At 43.6% G+C, this 23,054-nt stretch overlaps 1 protein-coding gene across 11 annotated transcripts in view; it reads right to left on the bottom strand.

Moving 5' to 3' along the window:
- The window catches only part of SVIL (supervillin), a 348,412-nt gene that overhangs the window by 189,137 nt on the left and 136,221 nt on the right, over nucleotides 1–23,054 (bottom strand). For all 11 annotated transcript variants that reach the window (XM_029588612.1, XM_029588613.1, XM_029588603.1 and 8 more), the window contains 3 exons: nucleotides 22,569–22,660; nucleotides 2,627–2,684; nucleotides 2,330–2,481 (listed from right to left, as the gene is read on the bottom strand). In XM_029588612.1, the coding sequence (XP_029444472.1) occupies nucleotides 2,330–2,481; nucleotides 2,627–2,634 (160 nt within the window). In that variant the 5' untranslated portion in view covers nucleotides 2,635–2,684; nucleotides 22,569–22,660. The remainder of the gene's footprint in view (nucleotides 1–2,329; nucleotides 2,482–2,626; nucleotides 2,685–22,568; nucleotides 22,661–23,054) is intronic.

Raw genomic sequence — 23,054 nt, forward strand, 5'->3', positions numbered from 1 at the left:
CAGAGGACACACTTTTTCCTTGACCTCACTCTGGGTTATAAGGAAGATGTGGCTCTAGGCCAGTAGCCTTCTGCTGAAGTACTGTGAGAAAAGTGAAACACCCTGTACATATTATGCTAAAACAGGGGTGGCCAATTCCAGCCCTTGAGAGCCATAAACAGGCCAGGTGTTCAGGCTATCCACAATGAATATACATGAAAAAGATTTTCACACAATGGAGGCAGTGTATGCATATCTATCTCATGCGTATTCATTGTGAATATCCTGAAAACCTGGCCTGTCTGTGGCTCTTGTGGACTAGCGTTGGCCACCCCTGTGCTATAAGAACACGGTCCACAAGACTAGTCCCTAAGAAGAAGAAGAGGTGAAAGAAGAATGAGGAAAGAGTAATGATGATGTGCTTTAGATGGCGACATTGCTTTTTTATTGAACCTGTGTTCTTGACTGGTCTAGCAGGATATAAAATTATTAGATAAGAATAATTTAACATTCATTTTTTGCAGTTAGGCTGTCCTTACACATGGGAATTACTTAAATCTGCACTTCCCCAGGAAGAGAGGAAGACAGGGCTGTCCTAAGAATTCTTGTCCCAAAGGTAGCACCTGCCTTGAATTGAATATCCAGTCTGTAATATTTCACAAAGAAGTGTAAAGATGACCAAGTGGCCCCCTTACAAATTTCTTCCAGGGAAGCTAACAATGCCTCTGCCCATGATGAAGCTTATGCCCTTGTGGATTGTGCATGGAGTGCAGCTGACGCCTACCTGCCTGACTGAAGTTAAGCCAATACAATTGCTTCCTAAGGTTGTTTTGGAGGCTGCCCCCCCCCCCCTTTCTGAGGGCCGCTGCACAATACAAACAGCTTGTCTGGCTTCCTAAAGGTGTTTGGCATCTTCAGGTAGCTCAAAAGTATGCAACACATCCAACATTCGATAGCAGCAACTATCTTTCCCTTGATAATTGCTGCTATTGAATGCTGTTAGTGAAACCAACTGGTTTACATGAAAAGCGGATACCACCTTGTGTAAGAAGGATGGGACAGGCCAAAAGGTGTGAAAGTCCGGAGGGGAAAAAAAAAAACCAAATACGGATCCCTACATATGAGAGCCTGTAGTTCAGAGATGTGCCTAGTAGAGCATATAGCTATGAGAAAGGAAATTTTAAGGGATAGATCCTTTAGAGATGCCTATTTTGCTGGACTTCACCAAGACCTTTAAGACCACATTGAGGTTTCACTGCAAGATTATTGCTCTGAAGGGTGGCCAAATACACTTTATTCCTTTTAGAAATCGCATTATAACTGGTGAGCTGCTACTTGGGTGTCTTTAATTTGGCCCCTGTAATATGATAATCAGGGAACAGAGACAATCCCTTGTCCAGACTGCTTTGAAGAAAGCTTAATATCTGCAAGATGACCTAACCACAGGAAGAGAGAAACATTGTGGTACAATTCCTTTTCCCTCGCCTAATTACACTCTTCCCCATCTGGGTACTAGAGAGCATGCCATAGTTAATCCAGCCTCTTAACTCTCAGGATTCTTCTCTCTCTCTCTCTTTTTTTTTTTTTTTTTTTTTTTTTTTTTTTTTAAGTTCAATAGCTTTGTTATCCATACAAAGCAGTCTGGGAGGAGAGAACAGGAAGAAAAAGGGAGAGAGGGGGAGAGACAAGAAGAGAGTGAGTAAAAGGCTTTTCTTACCTGGAGGCTTACCTGGAGCATTTTTGAATGCTCCAGGTAAGAAAGGCCTCTCTGATTCCTCTAGTGGGCCTAGGGAATCCCTTTCCCTGCAAATCCAATACCCTCAAGGATACCGGGATCACCTTCAGGGGAATTTGACTAGGTAACCCTGGGAGATCAGTTTCCACTGGGAAAATCAGTCCCGACAAAATGTTGTCCCAGGAGCAAAGGTGGCTCAGCCAGGCTGGGGCTGAATCTAGGCTCAGAGCTTGTGCTACCAGTTCTCACATGTCTGCAGTTGCCAGAGACAGAGACTACTGTCCATTGCCTAGAGCCACACCTCCCTTATAGCCCAGAGTGAGATCATGAAAGAGGTGTGTCCTATATCTCTGTCAGCTGTGAAGGTGGAAATTCCATGTGGAAGGACTGGTCTAGCAGGAACAAAAAGCACACAGTATTATTTTTTTTACTGTGGCAAAATGTTTGACAGTTCTATTCAAAGCAGCATCATACAGTTTTAAAAAAGATGGCAGACCACTAGCTCCACTTATTCAGTTGAAGACCTCTGAATGCAAAAGTGTTACAAATTATGATAACCAAACAGTTTAAAAAACTGAAAAAATGAAATGCTTGGCATGTCTATTCCATTCTTACCTAAGCGTGGGCTATAGGGGTCTGTAGCGCGCATATACCTTGGTGCATCTTCTTCCAATAAACGGTGTGTTACTAATCCTGGACAGTTCTGTACCAACATGGGTTGAGCATCATTTTCAATGCCTTCTAAACGCCTGGCTATCCTCTCTTTTCTGCATTGTATACAACATAATGCAAAAACAAAATTAATTCCACCAAATACTGGGCAGTATTTATCAGAAGTGCTTAAAGAGAAAAGCAAGACATTTTGTCACTGTTTTTTTTTTTTCCAGTAGTGCCAAAGTAATCTCTTCCTACCTTTTCATTTCCAACACAGATTTCTTGTTTGGTTCGAAAAGCTTTCTTAACTCTGAAACTAAAAGAGAACTAAGTATTAGAATACTAAAAAAAAACCAAAACATTTATTTAGCTGATGTTATATGTTAGTGGTTCCTTCTCCTGGGGGAATTTTCAGGATATCCGCAATGAATATGCATGAGATAAATTTGTATGTGATGGAAACAGTGCATGCAAATCTATCTTATGAATATTCATTATGGATATCCTAAAATTCCAGCTGGCTGGGGATTGCCTCTCAGTACTTGTTTGGGAAGCAGTGCTATAGGCTTCGCATTTTGATATTTTCAGTTTGTCAGTTTCTCGGAGTCTTTGCTTCGATCTGAACTCCTGTGAGTAGGCAACAAGAAAGGAAAGGACAAGAAAAGACCAGCAAAGTCACTTCAGCCTTACTGAGGAACAACTGACAATTTTAAAAGCATACATATTAGCTATATTACAGCTCTTAAACATCCCCTTCATGGACTCTGGAGAAGCTCCCTACGTGAAAACTGTACATCTGCTGAATACATTTTAAATCTACTTGAAAAAAAGGACATTCATCTTTACGACGTATGGATATCATGGGATAACTGTAGAATTCTCAAAGATAAGGTCAATAAGCTGTTACCAAACCAGTCTCAAACCAGTCTATTTTTAAATTGCAAAATAAAATTCCTTCAATCACTATGGAATTTGAAACCGATTTCAAATTAGTATGAAAATTCAATGAGGACTGTGCATAGCACACACACACACTCTTCTTCTTTAAAAATGTTTATTAATTAGGTTTCAAAACCAATGGCAAATTTTTGAAACTAAAACACCAAGTTATCATTTGGTCTTTGAAATGCGATTTCTCATGAACAAAAAAAAACAAAGGAGTTGGAACTAAGGGTGCTGAAGCATCCTCTGTGGGTACAGGCTTCCATTATATGTAGGTCAAAAACACTAGAAAAATGGTTCTAACTTCCCTGCAGAAAAGGATCTTTTTCATGCCGGTCACATTGCCTAGGCCTTTTTCTTACCAGTTGACTGTTTTTGTACCTCTACTGACAATCCTTGCCCGTGTGCCAGTAGAGGGAGCCTTCACTTTCCATATGAAACAGCTCCTCAAAACTGGTCTTTTTTTTTAGAATAAACAAATAGGCAAATTTAACAATATTCCTACACAAACATTTGTGATATTAAAACTCTATAGTGTACACTTCTTTAAAATGTAAATAAATGACCATGCATTCAGAGCAGAAAAAAAAAAAAACCAAGAAAACTGAATACCATCTTTATCTAGAATAAAATTAAAAGACTAAGATTACAGCAACCCCCCCACCCAAAAAAAAAAAACCAAAACCCAACTCCCTTCTCCTCTTACACATACACACCATTTCACTAAAGCAACTGTACCCTCAAGGTATTTCCCAATGTAAATGTTTTCCCTTTCTACTGCAAAAATGAAATATTCCAATTTCATGAGGGAATGTTATGTTAATTCATTAATATGATTCAATGAGGAAGCCAAGAACTGGTAAAGTTTCTTAATTATTGTAATGAATTTCTCTTAACTAATTGTTCTCTTAAGGCCGGATTTACGCACATAGGTGGTCTTACACGCGCCGGGCCTATTTTAAAAAGGCCCAGCCACGCACGTTAAGTCCCGGGGCCGAAGAAAAGGGGAGGGGGCGGGGCTAGAGACCCCCGGCACAGCTGCCATGCTGGGGGATCGCGTGCCGGCAGGCAGCTGGTGCGCGCAACCTGCGCCTGCTTCGAGTAGGTGCAACAGGTAAGATAACTTTTTGGTGGGGGGGGGGGGGGTAGGATAGGGCTAGGGGGTGGGTAGGTTAGGGGAAGGGTTAGGAAGGTTAGATTAGGGGGTAGAGAAATTCCCTCCCAGGCCGATCCTAAGTTGGAGTGGCCTGGGAGGGAACTGGGGAAGGCCGCGGGCATCGGCGCATGCAAATTGCACTAATGTGCACCCCTTTGCACGCGCTGACCCCCAATTTTATAACATGCGCGCACATGTTATAAAATCGGGCGTCCATGTGCGCGCGCACACACATCTTAAAATCTACCCCTTAATTTGTTGATTTCCATGGATCTTGCAACCTTCTTTAACCCGATTTAAAAAAATAGAAAAGTTGTTTAGCATGGTCAAGAAGAATAATTTGGCATTTACATTTTAATATAAACCAAGAGTCTGTTGAGATCTATAAAGTTTCAGTTGCATGGCAGTTACCCTGGCATCTGACCATCTATTCAGGGCACAGTGTTTCAAAATGGGTTTCTGTTGCACATACCTTGACAAGAATGAACCTCATTTGAAAGTCAGAATGTGTTGGAAATGATCTCAATCTCTTAACTGTACTACTGCCATTCTTAGTATGTGGATAACACATTAGAATCATCCGTTCAGTGTGCTGCGGCAGTCAAAAAAGCAAACAATGTTGGGAATTATTAGAAAGGGAATGGTGAATAAAACGGAAAATGTCATAATGCCTCTGTATCGCTCTATGGTGAGACCGCACCTTGAATACTGTGTACAATTCTGGTCGCCGCACCTTGAATACTGTGTACAATTCTGGTCACCGCATCTCAAAAAAGACAGTTGTGATGGAGAAGGTACAGAGAAGGGTGACCAAAATGATAAAGGGAATGGAACAGCTCCTCTATGAGGAAAGGCTGAAGAGGTTAGGACTTTTCAGCTTGGAGAAGAGACGGCTGAGGGGGGATATGATAGAGGAGTTTAAAATCATGAGAGGTCTAGAACGGGTTAATGTTAATCAGTTATTTACTCTTTTGGATAATAAAAGACTAGGGGGCACTCCATGAAGTTAGCATGGGGCACATTTAAAACTAGTTGGAGAAAGTTCTTTTTCACTCAACGCACAATTAAACTCTGGAATTTGTTGCCAGAGGATGTGGTTAGTGCAGTTAGCGTAGCTGGGTTTTAAAAAGGATTGGATAAGTTCTTGGAGAAGTCCATTACCTGCTATTAAGCTGACTTAGAAAATAGCCACTGCTATTACTAGCATCAGTAGCATGGGATAGACTTAGTTTTTGGGTACTTGCCAGGTTCTTATGGCCTGGATTGGACACTGTTGGAAACAGGATGCTGGGCTTGATGGACCCTTGGTCTGACCCAGTATGGCATTTTCTTATGTTCTTATGCCAAAGACAGCCTCCTCCTGGAGTTCATAGGGTGTAATCTTTATAGGTATCATATCAAGGTGCATTTGGAAATTCTTCTTAATCAGGTCAGTATACTGTCCCAATATAATCTGGGACAATTTTCCTATCTTTCTGCCACATTTTCTTGGATTTCTGATTGCACCTCTTAGTACTTAAAGATCTCCCATTTAAGCACCTTGCAATGTTGAGCAGCAATGGCACAAAGACCATTGTTCAACCTGAAGCCTCAGAATACCTGCAGTTGCCACACATCAGCAAAATAAGTTCAGGCACAACTATCTGCCCCATTCCCTGAAGCTACTGCCCCTGCCTTCCTTAATAGGGAGTCCACTCTATCTGGTCACACAGCAGCAGCCATCTCAGAGGGTCACAGACTACAGATGTGGGAAACACCCCTCTCAATGCCTTCTGTGAGGCACTTATAGCCCAGCAAGTGCGGCCTTGTCTCCTCTTCAATATCTGTCTTTCACACTGTTCATACCATCTGAAACTATGCAGGATATAGAGTAAATAAGAACAAAAGATCATAAGGCTTGATATACTGGGTCAGACCAAAGGTCCATCAAATCCAGTATCCTGTTTCCAACAGTGGGCAATCCACGTCACAAGAACCTGGCAGGATCCCAAAAGATAGATTATATGCTACTTATCCCAGGGATGGTGCAAGGAAGAGGGATTCAGTTTTGTAAGGAACTGGGGACCATGTTGGGGAAGGGGAATCTTTTCCGAAGGGATGGGCTCCACCTTAACCAGGGTGGAACCAGGCTGCTGGCACTAACCTTTAAAAAGGAGATAGAGCAGATTTAAACCAGAACAAAGGGGACAGCTGACAGTCGCTCAGCATAGCATGGTTTGGAGGGAGGGATATTTAAAGGCCGAGCGCACTGTTTAGCTCGCTGTCAGATGCGGGTTAAATAGGTGCTAATCCGCCCCCTAATGCAATAAGGGGATTAGCGCCTATTTAACATGCGTCCAACACAGAGTGAATGAGTTAGCGCTCATCACATGGACAATGTGATGCCAATTTTTAAAAATGACTCCAGGGGTGATCCGGAAAACAATAGATCAGTGAGCCTCACGTTGGTGTTGGGTAAAATAGTAGAAGCTGTTCTTAAAAACAAAATAACTGACCATATAGATAGCCATGGGGGAGAGCAAACATGGATTTTGCAAAGGGAAATCTTGCGGATAAAGGTTAGCCAGTTGATATAGTAATTTGGATTTTCAGAAGGCATTTGACAAAGTCCCTCATGAGAAAGATTCCTCAGGATATTGGATGGCCATGAGATAGGCGGCAGTCCCCTATTGTGGACACTGCCGCCACAATAGGACATTCCAATCGATCTACCCTCTGTTTCCTGTCTGGGTAGATCAATTGGAGAAAGGTCATTAGTGGAGTGACCATGGGCTTTGTATTAGGATGTGTGCTATTTAATATATTCATAAATGATCTGGAAAACAGAATGCGTGAGGAGACCAACTTTGAAGATAAAATTGTTTCAAGTTGTTAAAACAACAGCAGATTGTGTGGAACTGCAGACCCAAGGACCTTTATTTAATTATTTGAAGGTTTATATTCCTCTCCCTCCACGTCAGAGTGTTTGGTGTAGATTACAGCAATACCAAATTAATACAGCATATCACATATATAACCTTGTGAGACTAGGAGACTGGACTTTAAATGGCAGATGCAATTTAATGTTGGTAAGTGCAAAGTAATGCACATAGGGAAAAATAATCCCAAATACAGGTACATGAAGCTGGATTCTGTGTTAGGAGTCATCACCCAGGAAAAGGATTCCCTAACTAAAAGGAGTGTAATAATTTACTGGGGAGGTTCTGTGTAGCAATAAGTGAGAGAAGTTTGGGTTTTGTTCTCCCATGTGGGAACAGCCAATGGTGCGTCCTACCTGTTTATCAACCCAATGCATTTTCTATCCTTCTGCAGAAGCAGGTTGCTTTCAGTCTCTTGCTCTCATATTTTTCTTAAGTTATGGGAAAGGAGTAAGGACGTTTTCCCATTTAGGAGTTAGCCTCCCACTGACTTGTCTATCCAGCCTTTATGCTTGCATTGCACCCTTAAGACAATTTTTGAGAATTCTTTGTGAGTCTCAGTCCCCCTTCACAGTGAATTGGGACATCTGCTATATAAAGTTAAATCATGTGTTAGGGAAGATTCTGGCAGATGTCTAGGTTTCCTCCAGAGGATAAAGCTGTCTGATGACCTGATGCAGAGCAATGAGATTTGTAATTTTATATTTTCTGTCTTTTTGCACTATCTCCTCTGTTTGGAGGCAAGGACGTTTTATTCCACCCTTCCTGCTTGATTCCCCCCCCCCCCCTTTTTGGGTTCAGCTAATATTTTTGTTCCACTTGGAGCAAATGGCCATTGGTACCCAGGACTCAGTTATCAAACCCTTGAGAGATGGGAGTCGAGTCTTTCATCTTGAAAGAAACAAGAATGGGGAGAAATTAATCTAGAAGGGGGAATCCCAGCAAAGTGCACTAAAGAAAGGAAACTAATGAATATGAAGTAAAGGTAACAAGAACTTTGTTGCTGCAATATTAAGTAATGCACACAGGGAGTGAGAGAACTGCCCACCAGGCACTGAATAAGGAGTTCAAGTATTTAAAGAGGATTTTGGAAGAGTATTAAATCTGGGACTAAATTCAGATAAATTATTGGGATTATATATTCTAACCACCTTCAGTGGGAAGATTTGATAATTCAATTAGGGATTGGAGAAGGATTGAACAATTTTCAATCTAAGGATTCACGGGAGTTGAAAGAATTGGAGAAACAGGAGGAATTCGGTGTAAGTAGAGTGCTTCCAGTCAAAGCAGAGCCTTTACTAAAGAAGTGGATTCACAAGTTTCTTATATCTTTCTGCTGTCTTTTTATTGAGTGTGAACTAAGAAAGGATATGAAGTGTAAATAGATTTCAGTCATCTAATCAACTATCAGTAAAGAAGATGGAAACCATCATTCTTCTCATTGTATGTTTATTGGATGCAGAGACAGTTTTAATTATCAGTGCTGTGTACAAAAGGACAGATAAAGGGTTAACATTGCAAAGAAGCAGGGTATAAGAACTATTATTCGTCCCCACAATTGGAATCCTGGGACTCAGAGAGTAAAGCTGTCGGTGCAGAAAGGGTCTGTCTCTTTTCTTCTTTCTATAAGCCCCTGGGTGCCAGTGAAAGGATCCATTCCTGCTCAGGGGTTACATGTATCTTAAATAAATTACAGTTTGGATTATTTTTCCTCTATTGTCGGGGCTTCCCAAACTTTTTGCCAATGTGATCCCATTTTAGCACTTAAAAATTCATATGACCCCCAAAGGATGAACAAAACAAATAGCAGTCGTGCAGTCACCCTCCAACAATCACTTCTCACCCTCCCTGCACTCCAGCTGATCCCCTCTCTCAAACCTTCACTCTCTCCAGTTAATCCTTTTTGTCAATCTCTGCCCTCTCCAATGGACCTTCTTTTAAATCCTCTGCCCTTCAGTTGATCCACTCTTGCATCTCCAACTAGTGAGAAGAGAGGGTAGGCTGGTGATAGGGGCAACATTTTTGTTTTGGGTAGGTTCAGAGGAACAGTGCCAAGCTCCACTGACCCATGCACACTGGCTCCTCATGGCTGGTCCCGGACCCAAGAGTGATCTGCAAGTGGCAGCAGCATTAGTAACTAAAGACAGTGCGGGCCCTGAAGTGATCCCAGTTCCTCCTCATGCAGGACTTCCTGCTACCTCCAGAATTCATGCAAGGGTAGGACCACTGCAGGGCCTGTGAATGCATACTAGTTTAACAAGCCCCATGCTGACTGCCACTACTAATGCTGCTCCTGGCATTTGAAGAACACTATCGTTTGAGCAACGGTGACCCCAGCTGAAGGTCTGCGACCTCATTTGGGGGTCCCGACCCACATTTTGAGAAGCCCTGCTGTATGTGCATCACTATGCAGATTACATTTCATCTACCATTTGAATGCCCAGGCTCTCAAGACTCCCAAGGTCCTCCTATAACTTCTCACAATCCAGTTATGATTTAGCAATTTAGAATAATTGTATTGCCTGCACATTTGATCACCTCACTCACTGTTTCCTTTTCCATATAATATACAAATGTGTTAAAAAGCATCGGTCCCAGTACAGATTCCTACAGCATAACTATTTACCTTGTTCCAGTTAGCTAACTGATCATTTAGTCCTACTCTCTGTTTCCTATTTGGTGTGTAATTGCATACAGAATACTGCCTAATCTTTTGTTCGTTTTGTAGGGTTCCCTCATTTTATTACTTTAGAGAAAGATTCTGATTTACTATGGCTCCCTCCTCCCCCCCCCCCCGACACAGAATGGGAAAAAAAAAGCCTTAATAAATCAGGCAGAGATGAGACAAACAAACGTTTAATAATGCACATTTACAGGGCTATTAATGTCTTCCTGAGAGAACGTGAGGAAAGTACTTTAGTAATCCCAGTAGCTTGCATCTTTATATAAGCATCATTTTAACTATATTGCTGGTTGGCAGACTACTACTACTCCATTTTTTTAAACTATAACCTACTAATCACTATTCTTTTTTTAATTATTTATAGATGTTTCATAATAGCTTCAAATAATATTTTAAAAATAAATTCAAGAAGATATGATACAATTAATCAAACGAAAATCTCAAAATTGAAAAAGGATATTTAACTCTCATATCCTCAAAATTCAGGTCCATAGAAACGAGTCACAATTTTTTTTTTTTTTATTGTATTAGACAACTGGTTGGGTATTTTGTTTTTAAACAGTTTACTGCATTTCTTCTCTGGGATTCCAACAGGTCAGACATCAAGAAGTCATGGCAGCCGTGAAGATGTCATGTGGTGATATTAATGCACGGGGGCGGCACACAGGCAGTTCTTTTTGTGTATGAAATACTCTGGGCAGTGGTGCTGATGTAATCCTTATCAAAATGCCAGCCAGGAACCAAAACTGTTACGGATAGACTGAAATTTAAGCCCACTGAATTTTGTGTCCTGCTTTACTGATTTCCCACCTGGGGATGAACAACATTGCCTTCTTTGAGGTATCACTTGTCTATTGCAGGGAGGGCAACAGGATCCTTGAGACCAGGAGCTTCAAAAATCTGATTGAAAGACTAATGCCTGAAGAGATGCTCGTATCAATTAAGGAAAAGCTCCAAATCTCCAAACAGCTGAGATAATACATGTGAAAGACTTTAAAGCTAGCCAAGGCAGTACCTAACTAATAACGGCTTATGGACTTTTCCTCCAAAAACTTGTCAAAACCTTTTAAACCCAGCTGTGCTATCTTTAATCAAATCCTCCAGCAATGAATTCCAGAACTCAATTGTGCATTGAGTGAAAAAAAATTATAGACCTCCATTACATCCCCCCTCAGCCTTTTCTTCTCCAAGCTGAAGAGCCCTAACTTCTTTAGCCTTTCTTCACTGGGGAGTCGTTTCATCCCCTTTATCATTTCGTCACACTTCTCTGTACCTTTTCCAGTGCAACTATATCTTCAAGATGTGGTGACAATACTGGTACACAGTACTCTAGGTATTATAACATTCTCCATTCCTTTCCTAATAACTTCTTTTTTTTTTTTATTGCTGCCACACACAGAGCTGATTTCAAAGTATTGTCTACAATAACACCAAGATCCTAGCATTGTGTAAATACAGTTTGGATTATTTTTCCACATATGCATCACTTTGCACTTGTACATATTAAATTTCATTTGCCATTTGAAGCTCCAGTCTTGCAAGTTCCTTCTGCAAGGTCACACAATCCACTTGTGATTTTACAACTCACTCATTTTGTGTTCACTGCAAGTCTGATGTATCACTTCTTGCTCCCATTTCCAGATAATTTATACATTTAGTAAAAATGCACCAGTCTCAGTACATATCACAGGGACACTCCACTGTTTTCTTTCCTCTAATGAGAAAACTGAACATTTAGTCCTACACTGTGTTTCCCATCTTTTAACCAGTTCATAGTCTGTAGTAGGACATGGCCTATCTCGTGACTTTTTAATTTTCTTGAGTCTCTCATGAGGGACTTTGTCAAACGCCTTCTGAAAAGTCAAACACACGATATGTACTGGCTCACCATTATCCACATTCATTAACCCCTTCAAAAAAAAAAATGTAGTAGATTGGTAAGGCAAGACTTCCCTTAGGTAAATCCATGTTGGCTGTGTCGCATTAAACCATGTCTATCAAAATGTTTTGTGATTTTATTCTTTATAACAGTTTCCATGAATTTTCTCGGCATTGGAGTCAGGCTCACCGGTCTATAGTTTACCGTATCATCCCTGGAACCCTTTTAAAATAATCAGGGTTACATTGGCCATTTTCCCGTCTTCAAGTACAATGGATGATTTTGATGATAGGTTACAAATTAATTGAAATAGGTCTGAAATTTCTTTTTTTAGTTTTTTCAGAACCCTAGGTGTATACCATCCGGTCCAGGTGATTTACTACACTTCATTTTGTCAAATCTGGCCTACCACATCTTCCAGGTTCAGCATGATTTGGTTTCGTTTATCTGAATCATCACCCTTGAGAACAGTCTCTGGAACAGGTATCTCCTCAACATCCTCTTCAGTCAACATCAAAGCAAAGAAATCGTTTAATCTTTCCGCAATGGCATTAACTTCCCTAAGTGCCCCTTTAACCCCTCGATCATCTAACGGTCCAACTGACTCCCCTGCAGACTTTCTGCTTCGGATATATTTTAAAAAGTTTTTATTGTGAGTTTTTGCCTCTACGGCCAACTTCTTTTCAAATTCTCTCTTAGCCTGTCTTATCAATGTCTTACCATTTAACTTGCCAATGCTTATGCTTTATCCTATTTTCTTCTAATGGATCCTTCTTCCAGTTTTTGAATGAAGTTCTTTTGGCTAAAATATCCTCTTTCACCTCAATATTTAACCATGCTGACAATTGTTTGACCTTCCTTCCACCTTTTTTAATGAGTGGAATACATCTGGACTGTGCATCTAGGATGGTTTTATTTATTTATTTATTTTTAACAGTTTACGCCTGTGTTGCGTCTGGTCTCAGACAGCTTCGACCCTTGTGCCTCACCTTTTCCTCTGCTCTCCCCACTAGCCTTGGGAAGATGGCTACCGCCGCGACTGCAAGCCGCATCCTCTGGCGTCCCCGGAACGGCTATGGCAAAGCCTCACGCCATGTTTCTCCTAAGGGCCTCCTACATCTTTATCCATGCCACAAATGCCACCCACGTCTTTATCCTTGTCATGGCAGGAACCTTGGGGGCATCCCCCTCGAGTGACGTCACGCCATCCGGATATTTAGCCTATGCTTGTTTGCTAGCTTTTTGAGTTAGCAAGGATTGGACTCGTCTGGTCTAAGCTACTCTGCCACTTCTGTGCTGCCACTGGAAGCTCTCTCTGCCCTTCGGGTATTCTCTAACCTGGGTACCCACTCCTCAGGGGCCCTCTGCTTTCTTTCAGGTGCCTTACTGAGATCAGGTACTCGCTCTTCGAGGGCCTGCTCTCCCTCCCTCAGTACCTGTTACCATCTACTTCTGCCTGGTGGAATCATCAACCTTACAGCTACCATCTAGTGAGTAATTCTAATTCTCAGTCTGTCTCATCTACAGCTCTGCCGTGCTGGGAAACCTTCAGCTGAATATGCCTATACCATCTTGGTGAGACGGGTCCCCTCTGCCAAGAGTCCCTGGACTGCTACCTTGGGATCACCTCACTACTGCCACCTCTGGTGGTATACATCAGCTGTACAATAAAAGACATAACTCTGTGTTTGTGCATCCTGAGTATAGCCCGGTACTTTGGCTCCCCGCGGGGCTCCTCCCCGTGGGCGTGGTCATCTGCCACATTACCCAAGAACCCACTCAAACACCTCAAACCATAACAGCCTGCTGCACACTTTTTACCTTTGTAGCTGCAACTTTCAATTTTTTTTTTTTTAACTATTTTTCTCAATTTATCAGTTTCCCTTTTGAAAGTATAGTGCCAGAGCACTGGATTTACTTACTGTCCCCTTCCAGTCATTAATTCAAATTTTATCATATAATCATCAATATTGCCAAGCAGCCCCACCACCATTGCCTCTCTCACCAAATCTTCACTTCACTGAGAATTAGATCTAAAATTGTTCCCTCTCTCATCAGTTCCTGAGACAATTGCTCCATAAAGCTCATTTATTCCATCCAGAAACTTTCTCTCTTAAGCATGTCCTGATGTTTCACTTACCCAGTCAATATTGGGGTAACTGAAATCTCCTATTATTACTGCATTACCAATTTGGTTAACTTCCCTAATTTCTCTCAGCATTTTACTGTCTGTCTCACCATCTTGGTCAGGTGGACGGTAGAATACTTGTCACTATACTCTTCCCCAACACACAAGGAATTTCTACCCATAAAGATTAGATTGTGCATTTAGTCTCATGCAGAATCTTTATCCTGTTGGACTCTATGCCATCCCAGACATAAAGCGCCGCCCCGCCACCAAGATGCTTCTCTCTGTCATTGAGATATAATTTGTACCCTGGGACAGCACTGTCCCATTGGTTATCCTCCTTCCACCATGTCTCTGAGATGCCAATTAACTCGATGTCATCATTCACTGCTATACACTCTCTCTCCCATCTTAGACTTCTGGCATTAACATAAAAACATTTCGAATTGTGCTTTTTGTTTGTATTAACATTCTGCTTTTCAATTGATAGGGATAAAATTGGAATCTTTTAGCTCAGATGAGTTTTTAATTATAGGCCCTTGGACTACTTTTCTTGTTATTGGAACCTTTCTGTTGTGATGCCCTAACTGTAATGCTTCATTAGCTTCCTTTGAAGATACCTCCCTCTGAACCGTGAGCTCCTGAGTGACTGTCTGCTTTCCCTTTTGATTTAGTTTAAAACTGTTCTATCTCCTTTTTAAAGGTTAGTGGCAGCAGTCTGGTTCCACCTTGGTTAAGATAGAGTCCATCCCTTTGGAATAAAAGACTCCCCCCTTCTCCACAAGGTCCCCAGTTCCTAACCAAACTGAATCCCTCTTCCTTGCACCATCGTCTCATCCACGCATTAAGACTCCGGAGCTCTGCCTGCCTCTGGGGACCTGCGTGTGGAACAGGGAACATTTCAGAGAATGCTACATTGGAGGTTCTGCATTTCCGCTTTCTACCTAAGAGCCTAAATTTGGCTTCCAGAACCTCCCTCCCACATTTTCCTATGTTGTTAGTGCCCACATGTACCATGACAGCCGGCTCCTTCCCAGCACTGTCTAAGATCCTACCTAGGTGATGCATGAGGTCCGCCACCTTTGCACCAGGTAGGCAAGTTACCAAGCAATCCACATGTCCACCAGCTAGTCAGCTGTCTACAATCCTAATAATGGAATCATCAACTGTGATGGCCGACCTAACCCTTTCCTCCTGGGCAGTAGCCCTGGGAGACACATCCTCTGTACGAGATGACAATGCACCATTTGGAAAGCAGGTCCTTGCCACAGGATCATTTCCTGCTACACCAGGTTTAAGCTCTCCGATCATGAGACTTTCCTCTTCCAAGAAAGCACCAGGGCTGCCAGACTGGAATTGGGACTTGGCTACTATATCCCTGAAGGTCTTGTCAGTATACCTCTCTATGGTCATACTACCATTACCTCTCTGCATTCCACTAAGAATTAGGTCTAAAATAACTCTCCCTCTTGTTGGTTCTTGACTAGCTGTATCATGAAATAGGCATTTATTTCATCTAGAAACTTTACTTCACTAGCATGTCCTGATGGCCATCCATTACTCCTACTATGTGACAGGGCCCGGCCAATGGCACGGATACCCTGTCACATGGTAAGGGCAAAGGGCCATCGGCGCCATTTTTATTAGTGGCAGCCGACGGCCCGAGAGCGGGAGATCACTTCCGGGACTTCCACTGGACCACCAGGTACTTGTAAAAAGTTTTGTGGGGGTTCGGGAGGGTGGGGAAAGCTAAGGGAACAGTTTTAAAGGGTCGGGTGGGGTTTTTTTGTTTATCGGCTCGGGCGCAGCCGATAAACAAAACCGCGATCGGGCCGCACAAAAAAAAAAAAAAAATTAACGATGTGAATCGGAACCGATTCCGGTTCCGATTCACATCTCTAATAACCATAACTGACCTCAACCAAACAAATGCTGAATCCAAGTAAGATTATAGATACCCTAATCTAGGGACTGGGTGTCAGTTTACCCGTAATCTCTTGGAATCGATATTCATTTCACAGGCGATTCCTTGGCATCGGTCTTGGGAAGCTGTGGGCAGAATGCCGAGTCCATCTGTCTACACTAAAATAAGTGAAATTATTAGGTAAGTAATTTCTCCCTTTCTTAGCATATAGCCAGATGGACTCAAGACCAATGGGATGTAAAAAAGTTACTCCCAATTGGGGCGGGAGGTTGACCGCGGTCCGGTTAACACTGCCCTTGCAAAGGCTGCATCCTCTCACGCCTGAACATCCAGGCGATAAAACCTGAAGGTGGTGTGTAAGGAGGACCATATCACCACTCAGCAGATATCAATGGGAGACAACAGTCTAGCTTCCACCCAGGCTTCTGTGACCACCTCCTTAATCCCGCAAAGCTGATTCACCCTGCCTCTTTCCACCGTGAAGAACAAACATGCTGTCTTGAAGACCAGTTTTGAAACTTCTAGATACCGCACCAGAAGCCTACTGACATTTAAATTGCGGAGGCGGTATTCTTCTGTGTCCTTGTGCCTATCTAGGGATGGCAACAAAATGGACTGATTCAAATGAAACCCCGAGACTACCTTGGGCAAGAAGGATGGAACGGTACGAAATTGTAACGCTCCTGGAGTCATCCGGAGGAATGGTTCCCTGTAGTTCAGGGATGAAACGAGCTGAGCACATAGCCACCAGGAACACCGTTTTCAGGGTTAACAAGTGCAAGGAAAGACTGTACAGTGGCCGAAAGGAGGTCCCTGCCCAAAACTCCAATACTAGATTAAGATTCCATAAGGGAACTGGCCACTATAGGGGTGGCTGGAGGTGCTTTACCCCTTTCAGAAAATGGGCCATGTCAGGATGAGCTGACAGGCAGGTTCCATTCACCTCGCCTCTGAAACAGGAGAGAGTTGCATATCTAGACCTTCAAGGAGTTAAAGATTAATCCTTTATTCAAGTTGTCCTGTAAAAATTCCAGAATTAGTAGGATTTTGAATGTCTGAGGGGAAACACCACTTTCCTCGCACCAGACCTCAAATACTCTCCAGACCTGCAAATACACTAAGGATATAGAGAACTTCCGCATGCAGAGTAAGGTGGCAGTTACTGCCGCCGAATATCCACGCTTCACCAGGCAAGCCCTCTTGAGGGCCAAACCATAAAACAGAATAGAGACAGATCCTCATGAAGGACTAGTCCCTGCTGAAGCAGGCCCCTATGTAGTGGGAGGCACAGGGGGGTCTCCACATGTCCACATACAATGGATGCCTGGACCAATCTGGAGCTACTATTAGAACTAATTCCCTGTAGCACGTGATTCTGCGAATGACCCTGGCCAGTTGGGGCCATGGAAGGAAGGTGTATAGCAAGACCTCTTCCAGCCAGGTCTGAACGAGAGTGTTGATCCCCAGAGACCACTGATATCTTCTGCGACTGAAGAATCGAGGAACCTTTGCATTGTGACATGCGGCCAGCAGGTTGATGGACGGGCGTCCCCAGTGATCTAACACCAGCTGAAAGGCTTTGGTTGACAAAGCCCATTCTCGTTGATCCAGACTCTCGCTGCTTAGAAAATCTGCTTTGACATTGTCTTTTCTTGCGACGTGGGAGGCAGAGATCATCTGTAGATGTGTTTCTGCCCATTCCAAAAGGAGATTTATCTCCTTTGACACTTGCAGGTTCTTGGTTCCTCCTTGGTGGTTGATGTAGGCTACCGTTATTGCATTCTCCGACATTACGTGACTGCTTGCCCCTGGAGTATGCAGCTGAATTGTAGACACACCAATCTGATGGCCAGGGGCTTCCAGGCGGTTTATGTTTCAGAGTGCCTCTTCCTCGGTCCAACCTAGAAAGTTGTGTGTGTACATATGTGCATGGCGTTATGTGCACAGCTCGTGCAACAGAGCTAGCACGCACCGCGCGTACTGACGATCTATGGTGGGCAATGGAAGATGCATAAAAACGCACGCAAGATGTAGCCACCGTGGCCTTCCATGTGGTGTGCCTACCGAGCCTAAAGCGGGGTCTAGCCCACCAGGGTCTGCTCAACCCACTCGGAAGCCCACTTCCCTTTTTCCTCAATGGGATTGGGAATAACGTCGGTACAGCACACCGAGCAGGGAGATAGAGGGAAATCTTACTGAAACCCCTCCAACGTCTCTGAATCGGGAGAAATTCTCTTTTTTATTTTGATTTTACTTACCTGGGCTCAGCGCTTACCAGCTGAGTACAGAGACTGTCTTTGGCTGTCACCACTGCGCTTGGCTTCCTGCATCTGCTGCCTTTCAGCTACTTCAGCAGCAAAGTCCATGCCGGGAACTGGCTACCAGACCAAGGCATATTTCTGAGGGATCTCGGAAATCACCTCAGGAACTCTCAACTGGGGAAGGGATCTTTAGATATCACCACATGACAGCGAGGCTCAATCTTTCTCCAATTTAAAAGTAGAATTTCTTCTTCTAAAGGTTATAGCGATCCCCATAGGGAAAGTACATCCACATCTGCTAGGAGACAGAGAGATACTGGAGGGCTGAGGCAACTGCAGGGGTATATCTAGGGTGACGTCAGCTTTGAAACCTGTCTCCGTCTTCATCTGCTAGCAGGGGAGCATATAACACATTGGCTCTAAATCCATCTGGCTACATGCTAGGAAAAGGGATGATCTTTCTTTTTCCCTTTCCTGGTGGCCATGGAACATGGTAAGTCCACCTCAAGTATCCAGAGCTTGCCTCATGTGTCAGCCCCAATGATCAGGGTCTGCCTCCTCAGACCTACTTACTTCCTCTTCACTGCTCCTATTTAGGGATTCTCTAATCCATCTTACACCCCCCCCCCCCCCCCCCCCCCCGGTCAGCATCTTATCTTCACTGGCAGAGATATTCTAAACTACAAGCAGCACTATGCCCATCCTCTGAGCACAGTGCCCTCCAAACTGTGGCTCGATCCGGGGATGAAGTAGCTGATCTCACTTCTTCACATGGCCGTTCCCAGGCCCAGAATGGCTCCCATGAGATAATGCACTGCTGTCAGCAAAAGTCTAGCCTTCAGCCCAATGATCGGGTGGTTGAGTCTCCCTCTAATTCTGCTCTCAAACCCTCCTCCCATAAGTTGAAGAAGCAGAGAGGGTGTCCTGGGAGATAGATGTGCAAGGTCTCTGTTCCCTTTCCACAGGGTCAGTGTCCACTCCCAGTTATTTAGTTGGAGTAGCAGGTTTCTGACCAGCCCCTTCCCCCTCTGCCCAAGTGGCCTCCTCTTCTCTTGCTCCAGCACGGTGGAGCTCCAGCAGTGGAGAAAGCCCCTCCTGTGTTGCTTTAAAAACAGCAGTCAGCACCTCCCCCTTTTTCAGATCCAGCTCTTGCTGGGTCCTAGCATTAGAGGGTATGCCTAAGGGAGTACAGGGGTGAGGGATTCAGTGGTACCATGCTTTGGGCAGCCAGAAGCAGGGCCTCTGCCCCTCCACAACATTTTGTGACTCCCACTATGCCCCCAGCCTAGGGAAGTGCTGAAGGGCAGGCTACAGAGTCCCTCTGGCATGGCACAGTCCCTCAGTGCTCAGGGCCCTTCCAACAGCTCCAGTGGCTTGGTGGGGTACCAGAATGCAAGGGCTGAGGGACTCCAATGGGAGTACCCATGCAACAACCAACAGGAGGCAGCAGGAGCAGTTCGCGCTGAAACTGAGAATGCTGTGAACTCAGGGATGAAGAGACCCGCCCCCCCCTGACGTCATCACGCTCAGCGGCGAGCCGGTAAACGGCCACATTCCACCAGGCAGTGGTGCGCCGTGCGTAGGGGTGCGCCAAAGGGGCACTTCCCCTTTGTGCACCCCTTCGTGCAATCCTTTGTGCTACGTTTATTTTAATTCCCTTAAGTTTTCCTTTGTTAATTAACCTTTTTCATAGTGTTTAGTAATCCTTTGTTTATTAAATATGTTCAATGTATTTGACTTAGGAAACCTATTTTCCTGCATACTCTGTTTTTAATGTAAACCAGTATGATTTGTATCTGATACAAGAATGTCGGTATATAAAAATGCAAAATAAAATAAATAAATAAATACTGTCTTTTTATCCATAGAAGTCTTGACAACAATGAGCAAGCCACCATGGCTTACAAAGCAGGCATGAGCAACGATTCCTCTCCCACATCTGTAGTACTACAACTGGGAGGAAGTGGAGCCCTAGGAAAGACCAGCAGGGGTGGGATTGGGGGGGGGGGGGGTGTCTCCTGTTTTTTTTTTCCTCAACAGATGCAAGTTCCAGCTTGGGAAAGGGGCAGCCGACACATTGGCTGGTGGTTGGTTGTGGGGGGCCCTGAAAGTAAATCTCCCATGCCATCACAGAAGGAGACTCTCGAACAGAACAGGACAGCAGTAGCAGACGGACAAGATGATGAGTGTGCAAAGGGCTGAAAAAAAGCAGCAGCAAAGAAAGCAAGGAAGAGCACTTAAAAGGAATTCTCAGAAAGGGAGGAAGGCATTTGAGGGACAAAACCCAGTGGATCATGGAAAAATAGAGATTAGTGGGAAGGAGGACCTCAGATAGGATATGAGCCATGTGTGTAGGGTGCACATCGGGCTCATATCCAGAGGCGTCCATGTCGTATGGAAAGGGCACTGCAGCAAGCCGTGGTTCCAAATACTGCCGCTGATGGCACAGCTGTTGGAGTGGCAGGCCTGGTCAGCAGCAGTTATTAATTTGGGAGGCAGCGATTTTGGCAAGACGTGACCCTAACCACTGATAAAGTGCATGACAAGGGACCTGGCATGGCTTTTTGTGGTTTACTGAGGGGGAACAGTTTTTCTGGTCTAATAGCATCCCATGTCTGAAGTGGGACTTGTGGAAACAAGCAAATAAATGATTTTATCCAGCAAAGAGGAGGGGCTACCATTTGGCCGAACTAAGGACTCTGGATACTATTGGACCTTTTCACATGATGGGAGTACATTTCTCAGACATTTTGAATGATCTTTTTTAATATGACTTTTCAGGATAGTAGTGAATGGGTTTTGAGATTCAGATAAAACAGGGTCACAGAACAATATGGGGGTCTAGAGCAAGCAAGTATCAAGCCCTCACCCCACCCCTACCGTGGAAAGTACCCGAGCCAGTGAGCATGATGTAGTTCTCCGAAATAGACACTTAAGAGCCAACAACTGTACAGAAAAGCTATTTCTTTAAATACTATAAAACAGTATAAGGCGGCCTTATGACGAGACTGGCAGAGTACTATGCAAAGAACCAGCTTAAAACTCCCTCTTTCAAATGATTTTACTGATAAGATATTTTAGAAGATGTACAGTTGTACATTTCCAACCCCTAAACTAGGTTGCATAATTGTCACCATTTTTATGATTGGCTTTTTACTATAAAATATGAATTTAAATGTCCATATGGTAATTTGCTTTTACTTTCCATGCTAATTAATCCCCATTTCATATGTAAATGTGTTCTTGGGGTTCTGTAGTGTTGGCATGGCCTTGTGTCTGTTCTGGCCCAGTTTTTCTGTTAATGCAGAATCTCTAACTTACAGTATTATCTCTAACTTACAGTATTATCTAACAAAACAAGCACAAGGCTGAAGCACAAATGTCATGCTATAATGCTATATTTCAGACTGATTCAGTACGGTGCACTCAGGCTGAGCGCACAGTTAGCCCCCGTTTGGACGTACGCTTTCGACGCGCTATTATTACCCCATATACAGTAAGGGGTAATATCGAGTAGAAAACGCGCATCCCCCCCCCCCCCCGAAACCAATAGCACCCGCAACATGCAAATGCATGTTGATGAGCCTATTAGTTAGTCCTGCGCAATACAGAAAGTAAAATGTGCAGCCAAGCCGCACATTTTACTCTCAGAAATTAACGCCTACCCAAAGGCAGGAGTTAATTTCAGCTGGCACCAGGAAAGTATACGGAAAAGCAGAAAAAACTGCTTTTCTGTGCACCCTCCGACTTAATATCATAGCGATATTAAGTCGGAGACCCCAAAAATAAAAAAAAATAAATCTTAAAAAAAAAAAAAAAAAATCTGCCCACGGCCCGCGGGTTGGAAAACGGACGCTCAATTTTTCCGGCATCCGTTTTCTGAACTCGTGGCTGTCAGCGGGTTTGACAACCAACGCGGTAAAATTAATTGTCGGCTGTCAAACCCCCTGACAGCCTCCTTATTACCGCAGGCCCTCATTTGCATACTGAATTGCGCACCCAGGAGAGGGGCCTGGGCGCTCGCCTCGGAGTGATGGGGGAATTGGCTAGCTCGGTAGCTCTGAATGAAGGCTCATGGCGGCAGATCCCGGTGCTGGTTCCAACTGAGCTGGAAGACCAAACAAGCAAGAGGAAAATGCCTGGAGCTCGCCCTTCCCTCAACAAGATAGAACATTGTACTTCAATTATAAAATTCACAAAGCCAGCAAGAAAGTTTCAAGGATTGAAAATTATTCAATACATTTTTGTTTTGACGGTGCTTAGCAGCAAATAATGTAGCAGGAAAGGTAACAAATCCTTCAATTTCTACCTTTTGGAAGGACAGCAAGTAGGTTGGCATCAATATCCTTTGCACTGTTCAACAGTTGTTCTTCAACTTCAGGTGAAAACTCTTTCTGAAAACTGAAAATTAAACCAGGAGTTATCCCATTAGATCAAGAGTTAATATTTAGCGTCACTTAAACAGATAATTTCCAACTTATCCACCTAAGTAGTAACTTAATATCCAACTGCATTCAGCAGCCATCACTCAGCTGGATAACTATCGGCTAAATAGTTACCAGCTAAGTGAAGGGTGAAACCAGGTTTTCCAGGGCAGAGCTATTTGTCCAGCTACGCTAGTTAAATACCACTATTCAGCCATATCCAGCTAAGTTAGCCAGACAAGTTAGAGCAGGTATACAAGTTAGGCAGGTAAACTTTTCTGGCTAACTACGAGACAGCCAGGTATATTCAGTAGAGATGTGAATCGTGTCCTCGATCGATTTCGGCTGGGAGAGGGAGGGAATCGTATAGT

This window comes from Rhinatrema bivittatum, chromosome 2 (genome assembly GCF_901001135.1).
Source record: "Rhinatrema bivittatum chromosome 2, aRhiBiv1.1, whole genome shotgun sequence".
In the NCBI taxonomy this organism is placed as follows: domain Eukaryota; kingdom Metazoa; phylum Chordata; class Amphibia; order Gymnophiona; family Rhinatrematidae; genus Rhinatrema; species Rhinatrema bivittatum.